The sequence below is a fragment of the Equus caballus genome, chromosome 10, assembly GCF_041296265.1.
Source record: "Equus caballus isolate H_3958 breed thoroughbred chromosome 10, TB-T2T, whole genome shotgun sequence".
NCBI lineage: Eukaryota > Metazoa > Chordata > Mammalia > Perissodactyla > Equidae > Equus > Equus caballus.
In genome coordinates this window covers 47,409,841-47,431,005 of record NC_091693.1, presented here as the reverse complement: position 1 = coordinate 47,431,005, position 21,165 = coordinate 47,409,841, and the positions used below count along the sequence as shown (strand labels likewise).

At 36.0% G+C, this 21,165-nt stretch overlaps 1 protein-coding gene across 4 annotated transcripts in view; it reads right to left on the bottom strand.

Annotated features, from left to right (window-relative positions):
* ZNF292 (zinc finger protein 292) overlaps positions 1-21,165 on the bottom strand; it is a 92,187-nt gene that overhangs the window by 33,607 nt on the left and 37,415 nt on the right. For 2 of the 4 annotated variants that reach the window (XM_023650772.2, XM_070223539.1), the window contains 3 exons: positions 7,557-7,711; positions 7,285-7,363; positions 4,893-5,028 (listed from right to left, as the gene is read on the bottom strand). In XM_023650772.2, the coding sequence (XP_023506540.2) occupies positions 4,893-5,028; positions 7,285-7,363; positions 7,557-7,711 (370 nt within the window). Of the gene's footprint in view, positions 1-1,031; positions 1,156-4,892; positions 5,029-7,284; positions 7,364-7,556; positions 7,712-21,165 lie in introns of those variants that run through there. The other 2 variants (XM_070223537.1, XM_070223538.1) reach the window with 2 other exon arrangements.

The following is a 21,165-nucleotide window of genomic DNA, read 5'->3' as shown; positions in this document are numbered from 1 at the left end:
TATATGGATGGCCAATGGTGGGAGAAGCCAGTCTGAAAAGGTTACATACTGTATGATCCCAATTATATGACATTCTGTTGAAGTGAGAGGTTATAGATAAGCAATAGGAAGAGGCTAGAATGATCCAGGTGGTATGGATTAGAGTTGGAGACATCAGGATGAACTCTGATATTTAATGTAACATAGATACAGCTGGTTACATATAGAAATATTTACAGATATGTGTATGCACACAGATTAGTATACCAACATATATTTTCTTGCTTGTCCACTGAGAGATCCTAGAAGCAGTGACACCCTAGCAGCAACAAGCACACCTAGTTACCATGTCTTGGTTTCTAATACTGGTCTCCTATAAAAGGAGCCAGGGCTCCTTGGAGAAACAGCTGATTCTAGAACTGGGGCAGGAAATACGCAAGGTAAACCTGGAGCACCTTATTGTGCCAGAAGCAAGGAACTACTCAGACAAAAAATACAACCCACAATGATGGGGGTATGTCAAAGTGACACAGAAGTTAACTCAGAGAGTTCCCTTCAGCCAAAGCTGGAATAATTTGAGCAACACAATAAATAAGTAGTATTGAATTATGACCAAAGTATAAGATAAATATCTAATTAGTCCACACTGATATTAAAATCGCTAAATAAGTAAATAAAGGAGGAAGAAAAGACAAACCTCCTGTGTAGAATTCTAAATAATCTAGGTAGATAATGCCTCAAGGAGGTGAAGCTTAACTCTCCACCTCTTAAGTGTGAGCTGCATATAGTAACTTCCCTCCAAAGAGCAGAGCATCGAAAGGGAGAAAAGAGTAACTTTACAGTGGAGAAACCTGACAAACACACCACGTCAGCCAGGTGATCAGGGTCAACATCAACAGTGAGAAGTCACGTTGACAGTATGCACCCTTGAAATAATTTGATGACAATGGCACTTTACCTCTGTGATCTTCCTCCCCCAAACCCGTAATCCCAGTTCTAATCATGAGAGCAACATCAGACAAATCCCAATTGAGGGACATTCTACAAAATACCTGACCAGTACTCCTCAAAACTGTCAAGGTCATCAAAAACAAGGAAAGTCTGAAAAACTGTCACAGCCAAGAGGAGCCTAAGGAGACATGACGACTAAATGTAATGTGGTGTCCTGGATGGGATCCTGGAACAGAAAAAGGACATTAGGTAAAAACTAAGGAAATCTGAATAAAGTATGGACTTTAATTAATAACAAAGTATCAATATTGGTTTATTAATTGTGACAAATGTATATAACATACTAATGTAAGATATTAATAGAGAAAATGAGTTGTGGGAAATATGGGAAGTCTTTACAAATTTTCTGTAAATCTGAAACTATTCTAAAATAAAAAGTTCATTTAAAAAGTAATAAATTAGGTCAGACTAACTTCAATATTAAACAATCTTACTTAATAGAACTCTAGCCAAATACCTGTCATGGTCTTTCATCACACCCTAACAGACAAAACAGAGAACCATGGACCAGACATAAGGACAAATAGGTGTATTTGATGAAACAATCATAACCAAAGGGTACTGACTAAAGGACTGAAGGCAAGCAGGAAGACTGAGACCAGTAGACCAGGGGCTAGGTTTTGGGACATGATCATTTTATGGTAATTATCAAGGACCTGGATGCCAACAGAGTGTATATTAATAAGGTCTGCTACTGAGAGGAAACTGAGATTATCAACAAGTTGCAAAGGATCCAACACAGTGAACTTAAACAGAAAAAAAAATATAATACCTGTGTGCCAAAAGACCAAGTATAAAAATGAAGATAATTTAAGAGTATCATTTATTTAAAATTTTCTGTGCGATTTTAGGAAGCTCACTGAGTTGTCAGGATGATATGGCTACCCAAAAAGGTAATGTCATCTTAGGTCACACTAACTTAAGTATAAATTGTCAGGAGGAAGAGGATGACAGTACCAATGACCTCAAAGCTGGTCAGACCATATTTGGGGCACACACTAAGTTCTGAAAATTACACATTAAAGAGAACAACAAACAAAACACACTCAAAAATCAGGAATCATGATTATAGATTTAAAATCATGCCACAACAGGAAGGCTTTTAGTCTACAGAAGAAAAGATGACAGGGTGTGGACATGATGGTGAGCTTTAAAAATCACAATTGCTATGACGTGAAAGAGGATTTATGCTTTGTGTGGTATGGCTTTAGGGGTAGCACTATAGATCCAAAAGGTAGTAAACTCAAAGAATGCAGTTTTCACAATTTTCACAATGAAGATTTTCTAATAGCAGGCTAAGAATGGACTGAACTACACAGTTATCATTCGCTGGAAGTGCTGAAGCAAAGATTGATTTATTTAACAGTGATGTTTTTAGAAGGGAGTTAAAATTGGGTAAAAAATAAATGAGCATTTACTGCCTTTCCAATCCCGAGATTATGACTAAAGAAATTGGCACAGGCAATATATAAGCCTCAAGTTCCTGTGATATTCAAAGGCCATCTACTTGAATTACGTTGGTTTACTTAACCTTATTCTAGGATGCTAAAACCTTATAGTGAAACCAGCATTTTTAATTTTGAGTCCCGCCCCCCCTCAATCCTCCAAAATCAAAGGGGATTTTTTGGTTTAGCTGGGTTTTAGTAGGTCCAAAATTAGTCAACTAAAACAAAAAAGGAAATAATTCAAGATTAAGTGGACTATCTACTGTTCAAATACTACACCAAACCTTCAAAGGCTTCACTACAAACAAATTAACGAGCAAAGCAGCCTACCAAGGTGTACTCTAGGCTCGATTCAGTTAAGCCAAGGGGCTGGATATCTAATATAAAAAGCTAAAAGTTCCCCATCCTTTAAACCATCATATTTGAAAATGTAAGTAAATTAGTATGCATGTATAAAATATTAATTCCTTCAACTTTTTAAAAGGAAGAAATAAACTTCTAATCAACTTCTAACTTATGTTATTCATAAAATAACTCCCATCAAAAAAGCATTCTAAATAACAGAGGATTAAGTAAAAATTATGGCCGCAAAATCTCATTATATAACATTTGTCTGGTTGCTTCATGAGTTGTATTAAAGGCTGGCTACCTACAATCCATCTACTATTGTAGAAACTCCTCTTGGCTGCATAGTCCAAATTATTCTAGTGGTTATGTCAGGTGAAGACCAAGAAATAAAGCAGCACAGAGATGGGCAGAGACATTTGTTAACAGAAACAATGTTAGGCACATTTAAACAAGTAAAGAAACTGAGCACATTTTCTTTTTAAGTAAATTTTAAATCTCTGCTAAGGTAAAGGTTCCATTTTCCTGCTATAGCATAACGTGTGAGTTTGGCAAAAACTTTTCAGAAATTGACAACAGAAAAAAGGAGTTAATTCTTTATTTAAGCTAGGTGTGATTTTATTTTATTAGGCTAGGTACAACAGGGCATAATATACAAAGGAGAGGGGTTGAGGATCTGACTTCAATTTCTGGCTCTGCCTCACATCACTGGCAACATGATATAGAAAGGAACTAATTTTTCTGAGCCTCCATTTTCTCATCTGTAAAATAGGGACAATAAAGATCCTACTTTTTTCACTGAATCATTATAAGGTTAAATGAAACCATATGTAAAAGAACATTTCAAACTGTTAGGAACTATACAATGTAACTTGATATTATCATTAATGTATTACATCCAATATTGCCAAAACCCAGGAAAATTAGAAAGTATAATTTGATTACAGGAATAACAACATAATGCTATGAATATATTGGGAACAAAACTAATATACCAAAGGCAAAAAAATCTAAGATTCTCAACTTTTAAATGTTCTTCCTCTTAGTATTATTTTAAATACTGAGGGTCTACTCTCCATTTCTCTAAAGTCTTGAGAAGCCGGTAGCTAATCTGTGGATATCCACAAAGGAATGAGGTACTAAAAATAAACTTCTTCTGAAAACTAAGAAACAGATAACACTGCTTCAACTATCAGGAAAGCAGGGAGAAATGTTAAGAAGGGAGTCAGGAAGCAACAAGCAGGTTGAAAAGAAGTTTGGAGATTGGCTGGGAAGCCTTTTGGTAAATATCGAAGTACCAGAAGAGTTTACAAGCAATGGGCTTAACAACACTCCCTTCTTGGAACCTTCAAATTTGCTATCACATAGCAAAATATCTAGTTTGCCATCAATCGACAGGAAAAGGAGCAATAAATGATGGAAGAAGCTTATTTACTTCTTTAAATACCTTGGGAAAGGTTAGGTTGAAATCTGGGCTCTTTCCTAAATAATCTCAAGAAAAGTACCAAAGACAACGACTGTGCTCTTTGTAGTATACACAATTTTTGAACTCTGAACATTAACTATTATACGTATTAGTGATTTAGCCATCTACTTTTCCAATAGCATATCTGCCAGTTTGAGTCTAACTGGGATCTTTATTGCCCGAGCTCATCCAATAACAACAAAGTAGGATAAAATAAAATTGAGCAATAAACTGTTTGAGAAAGAGTACTAATCTTAGAGACAAAAGACTTGAGAGTTCTAGCATTAATTTCTTATTCTATTTTGAGGAAAATCATTTAACTATCCTATTTCTGCTTTTCCATCTGTCAAAGAAGTTAGTTATCAAATATAAGCTAGATTGCCACCAGTCAGGATGTTGCAGAGGGAATTCCTCCTCTGTTGAAAAGACATTAGTTTCTCTGTTACTCTAAGACTGTATAACCCTATAAATACATCTTCCCCCAAATAAAATAAAGGTGAAGGGCCTCAAGAACCTTAGGTGAAATTTAATTAAATGGTCCTTCTTTGGGATATCTTGAGATGAATTATATCAAAACAATCTTAAGTACTTATTTTTTCTAGTCTAAAGATTCTTTTTTTTTCTGTCTCTCTCTCTAGAAAATTTACCTTTATCCTTATCCAATGGTTCCTGGGAAAGAATAGTGCACAGTACCGGGTTTTTCCACACCCCAGTCTCTTGAGCTAGAGTAGCTAAAAAATGCAATTCACAGCTGCCATTCTCCATCAGCTTTTCATGAGCTACCTATAAATATTAAATAAACATCCAAAGAATTACAACAGATTTTTAAAAGCAAGCTTATCAGGCTTTAAATATAACACTAAACTTTTGAAAAATAAGACTTTTTATCTTAAAAATTTCACATCACATTACAAAGTGCTGAATTCCTTTACTTCTGATTTTTAAAGACAAATCTCAAGGGTAAGAATTATATCAATTATAAATTTTAAACAAATACAATGGATTTCGAGAAATAAGTCCATATTATTTTTTCCTCCCAAAATCTAAAGCAAGAGCAAAGTTATTTCTTGAGGAAGCTATCAAAATATCCATAGCATAAAAGATCTTACACATTTTATATCCTCTGTGTTAGTAAAAAAATTCTGCCCAAAACTTCTACCATTAATAAATGCATCAAGGCCTAAGTGACAGCTTACACATGTTCCAATAAAAGGGACTTATGAAAAGAAAACAACTAAATGCATGCTTTTTCATTTATTCATTACATAGCCTTGGCACTATCCTATTAAAGCTGACACTGAATCCTGCTTATTAGTTTCCAAGTGCTCATGCAATCGGCATATTCTTCAGGCCACAAAAGGGTAATAGTTTTTATTCAATTTAGAAAATGTTTATTGAGAACTTCTATGGGCAAAGTACCAGGAAAGAGAGCAACTAGTCCCTGCATTTATGAGGCTTATCCTCTAGAGAGGTAAAGAAATGTTAAACAGTTAAAACACAGGTAAAATGAGACAAATGCTATTAAGCAGATATAAAATAACTGAGGAAGCTCTGAAATGAGAGCAAAGTGTCACGGAAATTCTTAAAGCTGCATGCTATGTTTATGCAAAAGTCTATTCCTCAAAACCATAAAAATCTTCCCATTGCATCAAGTTCAAGTGCTTTAAGAAATTTTCTTTGAGCAAAAAGCTACCACAGAGGGATTTAAAGAGTTACTTCCTTCTCATTAACCCATATGAAAAGTATCAACTAGTGCTATTGTTTCAAAAAGGAAAGTTTAAAAGTTTACCTTATGTTGACAAACAAAATAAGTAGTATGAGGAATTCAGTATTATATCTGTATATAAACAACTTATTTAATTAGGTCTGTAGTAGAATGTATATGAATGCCACACAATAAAAAGTTCACACATAATTATTGCCTAAAAATTAACACTTGCTAGAGAAAAAAACCTAAGATACAAGTTACTGATATGCTGAAGTAGAGATTGTATGATCAAAAAGTTAGGTGCAATGTGACAAACAGGACAAGACACCTTCATTTCAACAAACAGTTATTAAGTATCTATTATGTGTAAGACACTATATGGAACCCTAAGGTATTAAGATATTAATCCTATCTTCAAGAATTTTGCACTTTATGTCGATTTTAATGTTTAATATTAAAATAGGAATGTTGATTTCTCTGCCTAACTACAGTTTATTTCACATGCTTCTAAAATTTGAGACTAATCTTCTTTAATATACTTCTTACTGAAAAACATAAGGCCAAAAGATATTTTAAGAACACTGGCTAGAGAAAGAGAAAACCATACTTTCTGAAACTAACTGGCAAGAACATTCTTTTTAACTAATCAATTAATCAAAATTTACTTGAAGCTATAATATATCCAGCACAATCTAGTGCTTGAAACAAAATTTAACGTTCTTGAAAATACTCCAAAACAACAAGCGCCAGATTGTGTGGGATTTATATAAGTAGACAAAGAGGTACAGCATGAGTTTTCAGACACAGGAGAATAAAGCATGGGCTTTGGAATAAAGAACCTTGGTTTAAATAACTACTCTGTGATATTAACTGTATAAACTTGGGCAGATAAATATTTTAGAGTATGAGCCTCAGTTTCCTCACCTTTAAAATGGGAAAAATATACCTTACCCCCAAAGTTTTCATAAGGATTAAATGAGATATGACAAATACTTACTAGCATATCACAGATTCTCAGCAACTAATTAAACTGTTTCTAAATACAAACGAGGGCGTTTTCTTTTGTGTTCCCTTACTGCCCTGGCAAAGTCCTTAAGTATCTGATCTTAAAGAACCATGCAACATTCAACCAATCTATCTAAATGTATATACTCATTTAGCAAACGTTTACTGAGCATCTACTATATGTTAAGACACTAATGTTGATAAGAGCAGCAATTAATGTTTGTCATTACTTAGATATTTTAAAGCTTAATCAAATAATTTTTTAAGAATAAAGAAAAGTGACATAAGATATACCTATATTAAATCTAATAGATAAATATTCTCACCTGCACCAGTGCCTGAAATTGTTCCCACTGTTTATCTGATAACTCCACAGGCAGACACAGTAAAAGTTCAACACAGCTTCTAAAAAACAAAAAGTTGGTAAAGATACAAATAATTATTAAAATTAAAACTAAAATAAAATGAACAATTCTAACATCACCAGTAGAATCCTCATAACTAATCTATTTAAAATTAAACTATCTTAGGACCTGAGGTACAAAATTAAAACAAAAAAGCTAAATCTAAGTTTTTATTTACTCAAAGGTCTACTCACAATGCCAAACGTTCCAGAACCAATGCTACGTTTTCACATTCAGAGGTAAGATATGGCCGGGCTTTAACATAACTTTGGATAGCCACTGTGTATACCTCCAGCAAAGGTAAAGGATCTTCGGAAGTTTTCCATTTCTCTGCATATTCAAGGAGTGTCTGTTTTGGAAGGAAGAATAAAAAGTATTCAATGTAAACGAAAATGCACATTGACTAATCAACTGTTTTTCTTTCTTCCCTGAGAAATTTTGAAAAATAACGTTTTTTATTTATAAAAACAAAAAGTTTATACTAATTAAAATATTAAAAGTAATAGCTTCATAGTTTTATTTCCAGCAGCTCTCTGTAGGAGAAAAGATTAGTGTTAACTCATCCAACATCAACATCATTTCATGAAGGCTGGTTTTAAACAGTGTAAGCATTATTTCCTCTCTTTCCTAGTGAAAATACCACCTTTCACCCCAAAATTTCTAAGATTTAAAAGTTATTTTAAAAAAAAAGACACCTGGGCAAGTAATACTTGATCAGGCATGCAGTGAATAATTTAAAAGAACATTTATCTTTTCTACTTTTCATATAAGGAGCATAAAAATTCAACACCTAACAATAGATGAATCACACATGTTCAGAAAATAAATGTAATTTTTCACTTAATTAAAAAATAATATATAACATATTACCGTCTTTTATAACAAGCTGTATCACTTAAAAAATAATCTAAAGACCTTCAACATACATAAAATCAATAGTAAAGATATTAAAGAATGATTATAAGGTCAAGTAATTTTTATAATGAAGGACTTATTTTTTAAATTAAAAAACACTCCTCATCCCTTAATGAAGCAAATATTTCAAATTCACCACATCAGGTTTATTCCAAGGGAAAAAAATGCTGTTTATCCCAAAGAATGAAGATATGGAAGAAACTGGCAACAGTAGTTAAACAGATACCCACATGATAAGACTCTACAACTATTAAAATAGTGAGTTACTAAGAACTATCTAAAAGGTCCTACAATTATGCTAAATGGAGTAAGACTAATTAAATGTCCCTAAAATATAGAAGACAGCCATAATTGGTCTTCTTTCACACTTCAAAATTTAAGATTCATCTCATCATTTCCATGTGGAAATTCAGGTGTCATTTCCTGGAAGAGAGGGTTTCTTGACGGAAAATTCCGTGAGGGCTTGTATCCTCTGGCATACAGAAGCAGCTTTAAAACAATGTGTAGACAGAAAGGCAGGTAGATAGGTAGGTGGGTATGAAGAAAGGAAGGAACTATATTCTACTCTCAAATACTCAAAAGAAAATACTGCTTTCTCCTCTCTACTAAGCTCCAACTAGTAGAAGTAGTTAACTGATCAGGGAGAATAAGGAAGGAAGACAGTAAGAAGAGAAAAGGTAATGAGATAAATTAAAGAGCAACATAACACCTCACTTTTTGAGTAGTCATATATTCACAGACCCTGACCTCTCCAAGTTGGAGACAGTGCAGGAAATCTGGAGCCCAAGTACTTGCATCTGGCACCTGAAGTGAAGGCACTCCTGTTGGGTTGAGCCCTTTAACCTGTGCAGTCTGATGCTAACACCTATTTGGTGTTGGAGAGTTGAAGAAGTGGTATTGGAAAAGACACCATATATTTAGTGTTAGCAGTAAAAAAAAAATCTCTCAACAGGACTTACAAAAACCCAAACAAAACCTACCAATTAAATGGAAAAATCTGCATTCGGAGATTCTTTTGTGATTATCCTTCTATTTCTAGGAATAAAACTGAGTATGATATTATGTGTTTAATAATGTTGCACTGCAAAGTTGGCATGGTTGGTTTTAACGTTTTCCTTGGGCGGTTTATGGTGATATGACAGAGAGGGTGACCTTACTCACTCACATCTCCAAGGATTTCAAAATTAACATCAACTATGCATACCATTCTTAGTTTGTTACATGTGTGTTTTTACACAAGTTATTAAATTTAATAATTAAATAAATAATTTTCCTGGAAAAACAAGTTTAGATGTCTAGGGAATTTCAAGCCTGGCAAATGTTCTCAATTTAACAGGGGTGACATTAAACACTTGGGTTTCCCCTATTAGTCCTCTTGCAGTAATGAAACAATTGCCATAATAGTTTTAACTTTTTGTGTGTGTGTGTTTGTGCTGAGGAAGATTTGCCTGAGCTAACATCCCATGCCAATCTTCCTCTTATTTTGTATGTGGGCCACTGTCACGGCATGGCCACTAACAGATAAGTGGTGTAGGACCACACTTGGGAACTGAACCCAGGCCGCCGACACGGAGCACACCGAACTTAACCACTACGCCACTGGAGCTGACCGTTTAACTTCTGGTGGGAGAGAAAAGAAACTACATGATACAGATTTCTTCACAGCTTTAAAATCATAAGCTTCCTCCTTTTCTGTCTCCCAAGCCTCAAAAAAAAAAAAAAAAAACTAAAAAAAGTCATATATCTACGTTTTGCCAAAGCCCTACATTTCTTGATATGTTTAGCTCTGCAAAAGGTACTCAATATATATTACTTCTTTCCTTTATGTAATTGAGTTCCTCTGTCCTCAGATGAAAGAAGTTTTTAAACTTAATTCAAATACGTAACCAAAGATGAGTTCTTTGGGGTGTAAAAGGGTCTGAATTGATGAGAAAAATAATTGACAAATCACTGAATGTTAGAACCAGAAAGCATCTTAAAAATTATCTCCTTTCACCTCATTTTACAGATGAGGAAAGAGGGAGAGGAAGCTGATTCTGGTGAAAAGGAGACCATTTAGGTAGTTATTTAATAGTCTGGGAATGTCAACTAGGGAGAGGGTAGAAGAAAAGGATGACAGCAGATGAGAGATGGCATGAAAAAAAATATGATGACATGCTCATACTAATTACACACAGGAGAATAAGTTAAAAAGTTGGGTTAGAAAACAAATACCTATCTGTACAAATCTATGAGTTAATATTCATAGCCAGTAAGTATATTGACAGAGCTTCCCTTGTTTCTCAAGACACTAAGATCAGCAGAACCACTGTGAAACTGGAAGCATCCTCAACATGACTGGTTAATATACTGTGCTTTCTTCGATTAAGAAAGTTACTTACTCATATCTACTGCCTTAATCTATATATGGGCTTTCAGGTGGGAATCCTAGAATGATCAGACTCATATTCTTTTCAGAGAAATCAGAAAAGACCTTAAACATCATTTAATTGTTTTACATAGTAGTAATTAAAGGGTCCACTGACCTGCACAATATTAACACAATCGGTAACTAGCAAAGCCAGGCAGCCTTACTTTGTGAAACATTCTGCCCACATGCTGTTTGTGGTAATATAGCAGACCTATAAAATCGTGGAGTTACTTGCTAATTCCAAAGTACTTTTTACCTACATTACTTCAATTATTCCTCATAATTTTGTGAGAATAAGTAGTATTTATCCAATCTGCCAGCCACAGTGGAATAACCTGACTTCTTAACGGTTAAGCTTATTTTAGCTGAAAGTAAGAAAATCCAACTCAAAGTAGCATAAACATTAAGAAAGGTTTCTCCTCATATGTGGACTATAAATAAACTTTCAGACAAAGAGAATAAATTAGTGGTTACAGGGGGAAGGGGGATGGAGGGTGGGCACAAGGGGTGAAGTGGCATACTTATGTGGTATATGACAAACAATAACGTACAACTGAAATCTCACTAGGTTATAAACTATTATGACCACAATAAAAAAAAAACACTCTTTTGGGGACATGCTGCTGTAACCAATTTCTTCAACCTAGTGACAGAAATTTCATGGAGACACACGGAAAGTCAAGCTAGTTCAGCCATATTCAATCTTTTACTTTCGTCTTACATACATGGTCTAATATTCTTCAAACAAAGAAAAGAAAATTGGTCTGACACTGACATTATTTGTTTGTTCAGAAATCCAGCTTGAATTGTTGCCCAACATGTAGGACTCCTCTGAGTGATGAAAAGTAATTTAATGATTGTTCTATTATTTTCTCTGGTATTAAATTTGCATTGACCAATTTATTGAAAAAAAAAGAAAAGTTTCTCACATAAGAGGAAATTAAGAGGAAGCGCAGGTTCCAGGATTGGTTAGTCTAGTGGTTCACCAATGAAGGACCCACCTATGTCTTCAACTCTGCCATCCTCAGGTGGTACCCCAACCCAATTCCTAGGTCTCAAAAGAGTGAAACAGGCTTTTTATCCAGACTCAGCAATAGACGAAAAGATGAGAACATCTCCTCATGTGCATGTCTTTTAGGAACAAGGAAACCTTTCCCGGAAACCCCAAATCCAGCCCCCATCAGATTTCTCCTGAGGTCTCAATGGTCAGAATTGCTGGTAGTCTGACTTCAGAGTTTGGTTCTTAATTACTATGCTCTACATTTCTGGAGAAATGAAAATCTGACTCTCAGCCAAATTCACAAATCTGAAAACTTCTCATCTAAGAGAAGAGTTAGTCTTATTCTGAGTGGTCTCACAGGACAAACCAGGACCACTAGATTAAAGTCTGAAGGAGACAACATTCTTGCTTCCTAGGAAGCAGAACCACCAAACATTTAGAGGTCATCAAAAATAGAACAGGTTGGCCTCCCGGGACAGGAGGACTTAACACTGAAGTTATTCCAGCAGGAGGAAGGTGACTCTGAGTTCAGGATGCTAAGGAGCAGTCAGACTTTGGGGACACATTCCATGACGCCAGAAGAGACTACACTAGTGGCTCACAGAGGTTTTGATGAGTGTGCTTATTGTTTCAAAATTATTTTAATTAGTTCCTAATATTTAAAAATCCTAAGTTTTACATAAGACTCAGATTTCTGGCTTTTTTTTTAAAAGCTTGTGAAAATTTGGCAACCTTGGGCCCATATTTCAGCATGGCAACAACTGGCTGGAGCTGAGTGATGAACCCAGTTCTTCCATGAGACGAGGCACGGGCTCTCCGGTTGATACAAGCCTCACCTCGCGGCCTCCCTCCTTAAGGGACCTACTGGATCCCTACAAGGTAGTAGTCACAGCCTCTGGTCTACAGTGTGTATTACAGAGCAGGCCTGGGATGGCAGAAAGAAACACAAACAAAAGAAAGGTAAAAGGATCATGCTCTAGCAGGATCTCTAACTCAGTGTTTCTCAACCTCTTTTCCATTATCATCCCCTTCTAAGGAGACTTTTGACTTTTCTTCCTAACCACTCCCCTTCCCCAATGAAATCTGAATACCACAGAGGTACTGTATACCTGTTTATGGGCTACAAACTATTGTAATAACTAAGATATTTTTTGATCCCTAAGAGCCAACCTTCATTCCCTTGGGAACGAAAGTGCACACTTTAACATTTTGGCTCTAAGTTGGTTTCCCATTATCTAAACCAGAAGAGACTAGAATGTATATACTCTAGGGAGAAAGACAGTATAGATTAGTTTCCAGCAGCTTCCTTTAGTTTCTCTAAGGATTATCAGGAGACAAAACAAAACAAGTATAAAACCACAGGGGTATTAAATTTAATGAACGTGAGGTTTAAATTACATTACTGTTCTATGTAAAGATAAGACTAGTGGAGTGTTGGATATGTTTATACTGTTATACTCTTGTTCCAGTTCTAATTTATATCTAGGATACTCTAGAGCAGAAGTTCTCAAAAGTTTTTTTTTTTATAAGATTGGCACTTGAGCTAACATCTGTTGCCAATTTTCTTTTCCTTTTTTTTTTATTCTTCTCCCCAAAGCCCTCCAGTACATAGTTGTATGTTCTAGTTCCTTCTAGTCCTTCTAGTCCTTCCAGGTCCTTCTAGTTCTGCTATGTGGGACACCACCTCAGCATGGCTTGATGAGCGGTGCTTGGTCCTCACCCAGGATCCGAACCTGTGAAACCCTAGGCCGCCCAAGCAGAGCATGGGAACTTAACCACTCAGCCACAGGGCCAGCCCCCGCAAAAGTTTTGATCTCATGACTCTACTCTTTTAAAATTACTGAGGATTCCAAAGAGTTTTTGTTTAAGTGGGTTACAACTATTGATATTCACCATTTTCAAAAAGAAAACTGAGTTCTTTAAATTACATATTTGTGAATGGATTTAAAATAATAAACCCATCATGTTACAATCAGGTATTTTTTTTTAAAGATTTTATTTTTTTCCTTTTTCTCCCCAAAGCCCCCCAGTACATAGTTGTATATTCTTCGTTGTGGGTCCTTCTAGTTGTGGCATGTGGGGGACTGCCTCAGCATGGTTTGATGAACAGTGCCATGTCCACGCCCAGGATTCAAACCAACAAAACACTGGGTCACCTGCAGCGGAGCGCACGAACTTAACCACTCGGCCACGGGGCCAGCCCCACAATAAGGTATTTTTAATTAAAAAATAGTTTTCAAAAAAATTGAGAAGAGTGGCATTGTTTTACATTTTTCAAATCTCTTCAACATTTGACTTAATAGAAAAGAGCAGGGTTCTCTATTTCTGCATTTAATCGGTTGCAATAGCATACATCATGCAACCTCTGGAAAACTCCACTGTACATGAGTCAAAGAGGACACATACATCTTAGAGTTTTGACCTTTTGGACCCCCTGGGCCTTTGGTGAATGTGTAATACTCTTTAAAATTTCAAAGTTATTAAAATTTACTTTAAGGCTTTGTGTAAAAATGCTGGATTGGACACATATATTTGCACCTTGCTTCCTCCAAAGCTCACTAAAACAGTAATCTTTTCAAAGTGGCATAAACCCACAAGGGCTAGGAAAATAATGGAGGAAAGAGAAACAAAATTTTAAACACTAGAAGGCATATGGAAGATTGGCCCTCTAAGAAAAGTGACTCCTAAGTAGGCTTTACATAAAGACGCTAGTTCTGCAGAATCACCAAAGGGCCCAAGAACTGGGAGCAGTAGGCGCCTTGGAAAATGTGGTGTCGGTGGGGCTACGAATGAGAGCACTGGCTGAAATCTGTCTCAACAGCTAAGCCTCCCTCATCTGCCGTCCCTCTCCACAGCTGGGTGACCCAAGCTAAGCACTGCTCCTCTCTGTCCCCAGCAGAAGTTCATTCTGTAGAAAAGTGTTTTAAAAAGGTGTCTGTACACAGTTGAGGGGCGGTATCTTACTTTAAACAGAGCATGAAGTCAACTTCACATACTGACTACAGAGACAGCCCCCTTCTTGGGTCCCAAATCATTGCCAGAACCTCAAGAGTCCTTGGCTGAGTCCTTCTCTGAGGAATCAAGAGAAAAGACCCAAAGATTCTGACACCAAGCCTTCCCCAGAATAAGAAACTGGCTAGATTCCCTTATGGAGAAGACCACAACAAACCCCACTCACGGGCTTAGCGCTCTCAATCAGTTTTCAGTAGTATACATTTAAATATAGACAACCAAGGACCACTAGACATTTGAGGAAAGCCTCTAATAGGTGAGAGATCAAAACAAACAGTAAAAAAAAAAAAAAAAAAGAAAAGAAAAGAAAAGAAAGAAAGAAACTTGGAGTGAGCAGAGACTATGCAGGGAGAAGACCCTAGAAACTATCATTAGTATGCTCAGAGGTGACAAAATGTGCTACACCTATAAACAAAAGCACCATATCATAAAGGAATATTTATAGAAAAGATTTAAATTAAAACTATAATAGCAGAATTGAAAACCTGAATTAAAGAGTTGGAAGATAAACTGAGGAAACTTCCCCAGAAAATAAAGTAAAAGGGATAAAAAAAGAAAAATTACAAAAACTTGGAGAACAGTGCTAGAGGTCCCATAATCAATAGGAATTCCAGGAAGTCAAAACAGAGAAATGGAGCGGAAGAAATCAAAGAACTAATTCAAGCTAATTTTCTAGAACCTAAGGACATCAATTTTAAGAATGGAAAGACACACTGAGAGCTCACCACACTTACTGAGAATAGACCTGTATCAAGGGACTTTTTCATAAAATCTCTGAGCTCAAGGACAAAGAGAGAATCAAAATAAGTTTGGGGCGTGGTGGGGGGGGCGGGAGCAGACTTCTCAACAGCAACACTAGACTCAAAGGAAAACGAGGCACTGCATTAAAAACTGAAGGAAAATTATTTCACATCCAACTATCATAAGTATTAAGACAGAAAAGTCATTTTCAGACATGCAAGTTCCCAAAAATTTCACCTTCTAGGCACATTTTTTCAGGATGCTACTGAAAGGGGAATTTCACCAAAATCAGGGAATAAACCAGGAAAGGAGTGAGAATGATAACTAATAAAAAGGGACTTTAACACGATCGAAATGATGAAGAAAGATCCCAAGGAGACAGCTGTGTAGTGGGCCTACAGAATGACCCAAGCATATCAGGTGGCTCCAGAAGAAACTTCTTCGAGACGACCCTGATAGACTACCTACTGTGCCTGAATCAGCTGAGAGAAGACTTACACAACTGAGGGAGGGCCTGGATTGAATTAGTGATGTTTACATAGAAAGATTCAGCTAAGGAAGTAAGATCATTTAAATGTACAGAAACCTTCACTCAACAATTAGAGAATGCACATTCTCTACAAACATTCATAAAACATTTACGAAAACTGACCACAAATTAGGCCACATAGACAATCACAAGAAATAACAAAGAATTAATATCATACATTTTACATTCTTTGAACACACTGCAATAAAGTCAGAAACTATTAACAAAAGACTACCACTATAAAGAAAACTACAAACTTAAAATTTTTTAAATGTACTTCTATATCATGTGTGGAAGAAATCATAATAGAAATCAGAGAATACTTAGACCTAAATTACAGCAAAAACAGAACATATCAAAATCTGTAGGATGCAGCTAAAGTAATCTGAAGAGGAATATTTATAGATGCAAATGTTTATACTCTAAGTTCTGCTACAGCTTTTTTTAAAACAAAAAAAACACCACAAATTTGTTCCAACACAGTATGAGTAAAACATGAATATACCATTTGCTTATGTGTGATTTTTTTTGGTAAGAAACAGGTGAAAGCGGCTAACTGTACCCAGCTGAACTGAGCTATGTAGGAATACACAACATGCACACAATTCAAACATGTAGCAGGCACCTCAGCTCACCACGTGTCTTATGAAGCACACCCATCCATGCACTGTGTTACAACTTTCTGTCCAATTTCAGAGAAATCTGCTTCTACCACGTCTCAACAACTCACAAGCTGCATCCCTTCTGACACCCACTTCCACAAGCAAACTGAAGTTCTTTTTCAAGGTAAAGTACCACATTTATTTTAGTCCTTATGTACATCTTAACCACCAAATGGGTGTAAAATTGTAAGAGTTAGGTTCCGCTTGTGTGTGTGTTGGGGGGGGGGGGGACTGATGAAGTTTTTGAGTGTTGTGCCTCTAATTCCACTTTCCCCCAAAGCCCTGTGATTTTTGTTGTGCAATTGTGAAACGCAAGGTGACTGCTAGGAAGACATATGTTGCAATAAAGCAAAACTGGCTGCATTAGAAATGAGAAAATGAGAAATGGTCATGGAGGATATTACTGGGACAAACAGAGAAATCTGAATTTATTTTGTAATTAGACGACAATATTGTATAAATGCTAAATTTTCCTTAGTGTGATGAGTGTGTTTTGGCCTTAAGAAATAAATGCAAGGGGGGCAATGTCATGATGTCTGCTAACTCTAAAGACTTCAGTAAAAAGAAAAGAATTAAAGCATGAGAAGGCAAATACAGCAAAATGTTAACAACTAGTGAATCTTGTGAAAGGTATATGGGTATTCACCGTACTATTCTAACTTTTCTATAATAAAAAGCTTGGAAAAGAAAAATATTGGAAATGGCAAGTGTAGTAGATTGAAGTCTTCACTCCTCCTTGTACCCAGGACCTTTTTAACATGACTGGAGTACTTCTCATAATGATAGAGAATACTTTCCTACTCCATGACTGTGACTTGTTTTGACCAAAAGAATGGAGCAGAAGTGCGGTAGGCCAGCTAAAAGTATAAGGATCTCCCTCCCTCTTATGCTTCTACTATCAAAATGTTATGTCCAGACTAGCCTGCTGTTCCTAGGAGGAGGAGAAGTAGATGTTATCTCTGTTGCTCTAGTTGAGGCCAACCTAGGTCAGTCAACAACCAGCCAATTCAAACCTGTGCATGACCCCAGCCAAGACCGGAAGATGCCTAGCCAACCATCCCCTGACCTCAGATGAGAGAGCAAGACACGCTTACTGTCTATATCACTAAGGTTTTTGTGGTTATTATGCAGCATTTTGTGAAAACTGAGTTAAGAGGCCAACTTGAGTTAGACAAAGAACAGAACAAACTCAAAGAAAATACAAAACTTTAAAAACAGTAAAAATAAGAACAGAAATAAATGAAATAGAAAATAAAGATACAATGGAGCAGATCAACAAAAACAAACATTAGTCATTTGAAAAGACCAAAAAAAAAAAATCCTTGGACAAAACTGATCAAGAAAAAAAGAGAAGGCAGAAATAAACAGAATGAGAAATGAGAGAGGAACCACAACTACAGAGGCTATATAGATTGTTTTTTTAAAAATCATAATACATAGAATAACTTTATTCCTTATTTGAAACAGCTTAAAAACCTATTTTTTTCCTATTTACTTTTTAAGGAAACAGCTTAAAAATCTGAATGTATCGGAAGGTTTTAGAAAAAGTTACTAAAACTATCTCAAGAAATAGAAAAAAAATTAATGTTTTACCCACTAAAAAAACTGAATCCAATTAAAAAGAAAATCACCAGATGGTTTTACAGGAGAATACAGCAAACAATCCTCTAGGAAACAGATGATCTCTTTATTAGAAACTTTTGGAAGAAAAGAAGGGAAAAAAGAAAAGGAGGGAAAGTTCCCCAATTTATTGTTTGAGGTTACTATAAACTTGAAAACTGGGTATTTTTGGTATGAAAAAGGAAAATCATTGGCCAATCTCACTTATAAAGAGATTTTAAAATCCTATGTATTACCAAACCAAGTCCTGAAACAAACTTTTACATATTTAAAAAATACTTTGAAACAATCACAAAGTTACAGAAAAGTTGGAAATACAATACAGAGAAAATTTTTTCTTGAACCATTAGGGAGTTAATTGGCAACCTGATGCCCCATTGCCACCAAATATTTTAGTGTGTATTTCCTACAACCAAGCACCTCCTACATAACCAGATTATGACTATGAGAATCAGGAAATAAATACTGATACATTACTACCATCTAATCCTCAGACACCATTCAAGTGTGCCAATTATCCCAATGGTGTCTTTTCTAAGGATACAGTTCAGCCCCATGCACTGCTTTTAGCTGTCATGTCCCTTCAGTCTCTTTAAGTCCTAAATCTCATTTAGGACCTTGATATTATCAAAGATTACAGGCCAGTTATTTTGTAGAATGTCCCTCGATTAGAGTTTGCTATTTTCTCATGATTATATTCATGTTATACACTTTGGCAGGAATATCACAGAAGTGAAGATCATTTCTTCTCACTATATCCTATCAAGTGGTGCAGGATTTCAGTTTGTCCCATTTATGAATGATTTCATTTTGATCAGCTGATTAAAGTAAAGGTCTGCTCTCCTTACTCTACTTGGGCTCTGACTCAGCACGCTGGAACTGGCTGGCGATCTAGGCAGTTCCCCCTTCTCCCTCTGCTTACTCGCTGACATCTTATACCAGGCTACGCATCTGCAGAAATGTCCCCCTCACCCTGCTCTGGCTCAGAAGCCCCACACCAGGCTGCTCCCTCCCCTCCTCCACGGATGCCCTACTCATCTCACTGAGGCTGTAAATCCCCACACATAGCCACCCCAGCCACCTCCCAACAGAGCCCTCCTCACCCTAACTGGTCTCTGATTCCTGCTCCACAGCTACTACTCTGTGGGGATACTGTCATCGCCCAGTCTGGGCCAATGCCACATCCCTGCTCCTACCCCAAGATACCTACTTTGCTCCACCTTACATAATAGGTTTAAGGACTGAATTATTAAGGAAGAGAAGAGGAAGGGCTACAATGTATTTTGGACCCAGGAGGATTTATCCTAGCAATATGAGGATAGTTTAAAATTAGAAAAATCTATTTACTAATTAACCACAGTAACAGGTTTAAAAGAAAACTATATGATTATCTCAATTATTACCAAAAAAGGACATAATAAAAATACAACTTATTCAAGGTAAAGAAAAAAAAACCTTTTTGCAACAATAAATAGAAGGAAAGCTCCTTAACTTGATGGAGAGCATTCAGAAAAATCCATAGCAAATCTCATACTTAGGGGTGAAATGCTAAAAGCATTTCCCTTTAAAGTCAGAAACGAAACAAAAATGCCTGCTATCACTGTTTCTATTCAATGCTACAGGGCTAATAATCAGTGCAATTAGAAAAAGAAATGAAAACAATAAGGCTGGAAAGGAAATATAAAAAATCTTATTGCAGACAATGCATACATAAGAAGTCCAAGAGAATTCAGTATAGTTACAGGATATCAAATATATATTTAATAATACAAAATATCAATTCTATTCACAAGCAAATAAGTAGAAAATACAACTGTTAAAAAGAAATCATTGACAATAACTAAACCCATGAGGTGGCCTAGGAATAAATCCAACAAAATACTTTTAAGATCTTTCCAGAAAAAAATTATGAAACTTCACTTAAAGACATAAAAGAAGGTCTGCATAAATGGAAATGCCACATTTATGAATGTTGATAGACAAAATTTAAAAGTGGTAAGATGACCCAAATTTAATCTATAAAATCAAAGCAATGCCAACGAAATTCCCCAAAGGATTTTCATCTAACTTGACAAGTTGATTCTAAAATTCACAGAGGTCAAACCAATTTTGCAGAGCCAGGTGTGAGTATCTGCCCTAATCAGACAGCAAGAGTTATCTTACAGAAAGAGAAATTAAGGGCCAGCCCCATGGCCTAGTGGTTGAGTCTGGCATGTACTTCCATGGCCTGGGTTCGGTTCCAGGGTGGGGACCTACACCACTCGTGCGCGGCTATGCTGTGGCAGTGACCCATATACAAAACAGAGGAGGATTGGCACAGATGTTAGCTCAGGGTGAATCTTCCTCAGCAAACAAAAAAAACAGAGAGAAATTAAGAGAATGTGCTATTGGTACAGCCATGGATGATAGAAAAGAATTCGAGAGAGCTTTAAACAGAGCTGCATATATATGAGAGCTTGATATACAACAGATGTACCATTAGAAATCAGGGAGGAAAGTACAGACTACTCCATAAACAACGCTGAAACAACCAGCTATACGGGGGAAAAAATACAACTATATTCTCAGCATACGACAAAATTACATCCTATATGGATTAAATACCTAAATGTGAAAAGCAATACTTTAAAACTTTAAGGAAAAACATAGGAGGATAGTATCTCAAGATCTTCAGAATGTCTCAAGGGGCAATGAAGGACCTCAAACAAGAAACAAAACACCAAACCTCAAAGGAAGACAATGATAACTGAAGCAACATTCGAATTTAAAACTTTTGTTTGCCCAAACCCCACATAAAATCAAATGAAAAGCTACAAACTGGGAATATTTGCAACCCATATTCCCAAAGAATATATATTAACATATTCATAATATGAAACTCTTACAAATTAATAAAAAAAACACCTCACAAACA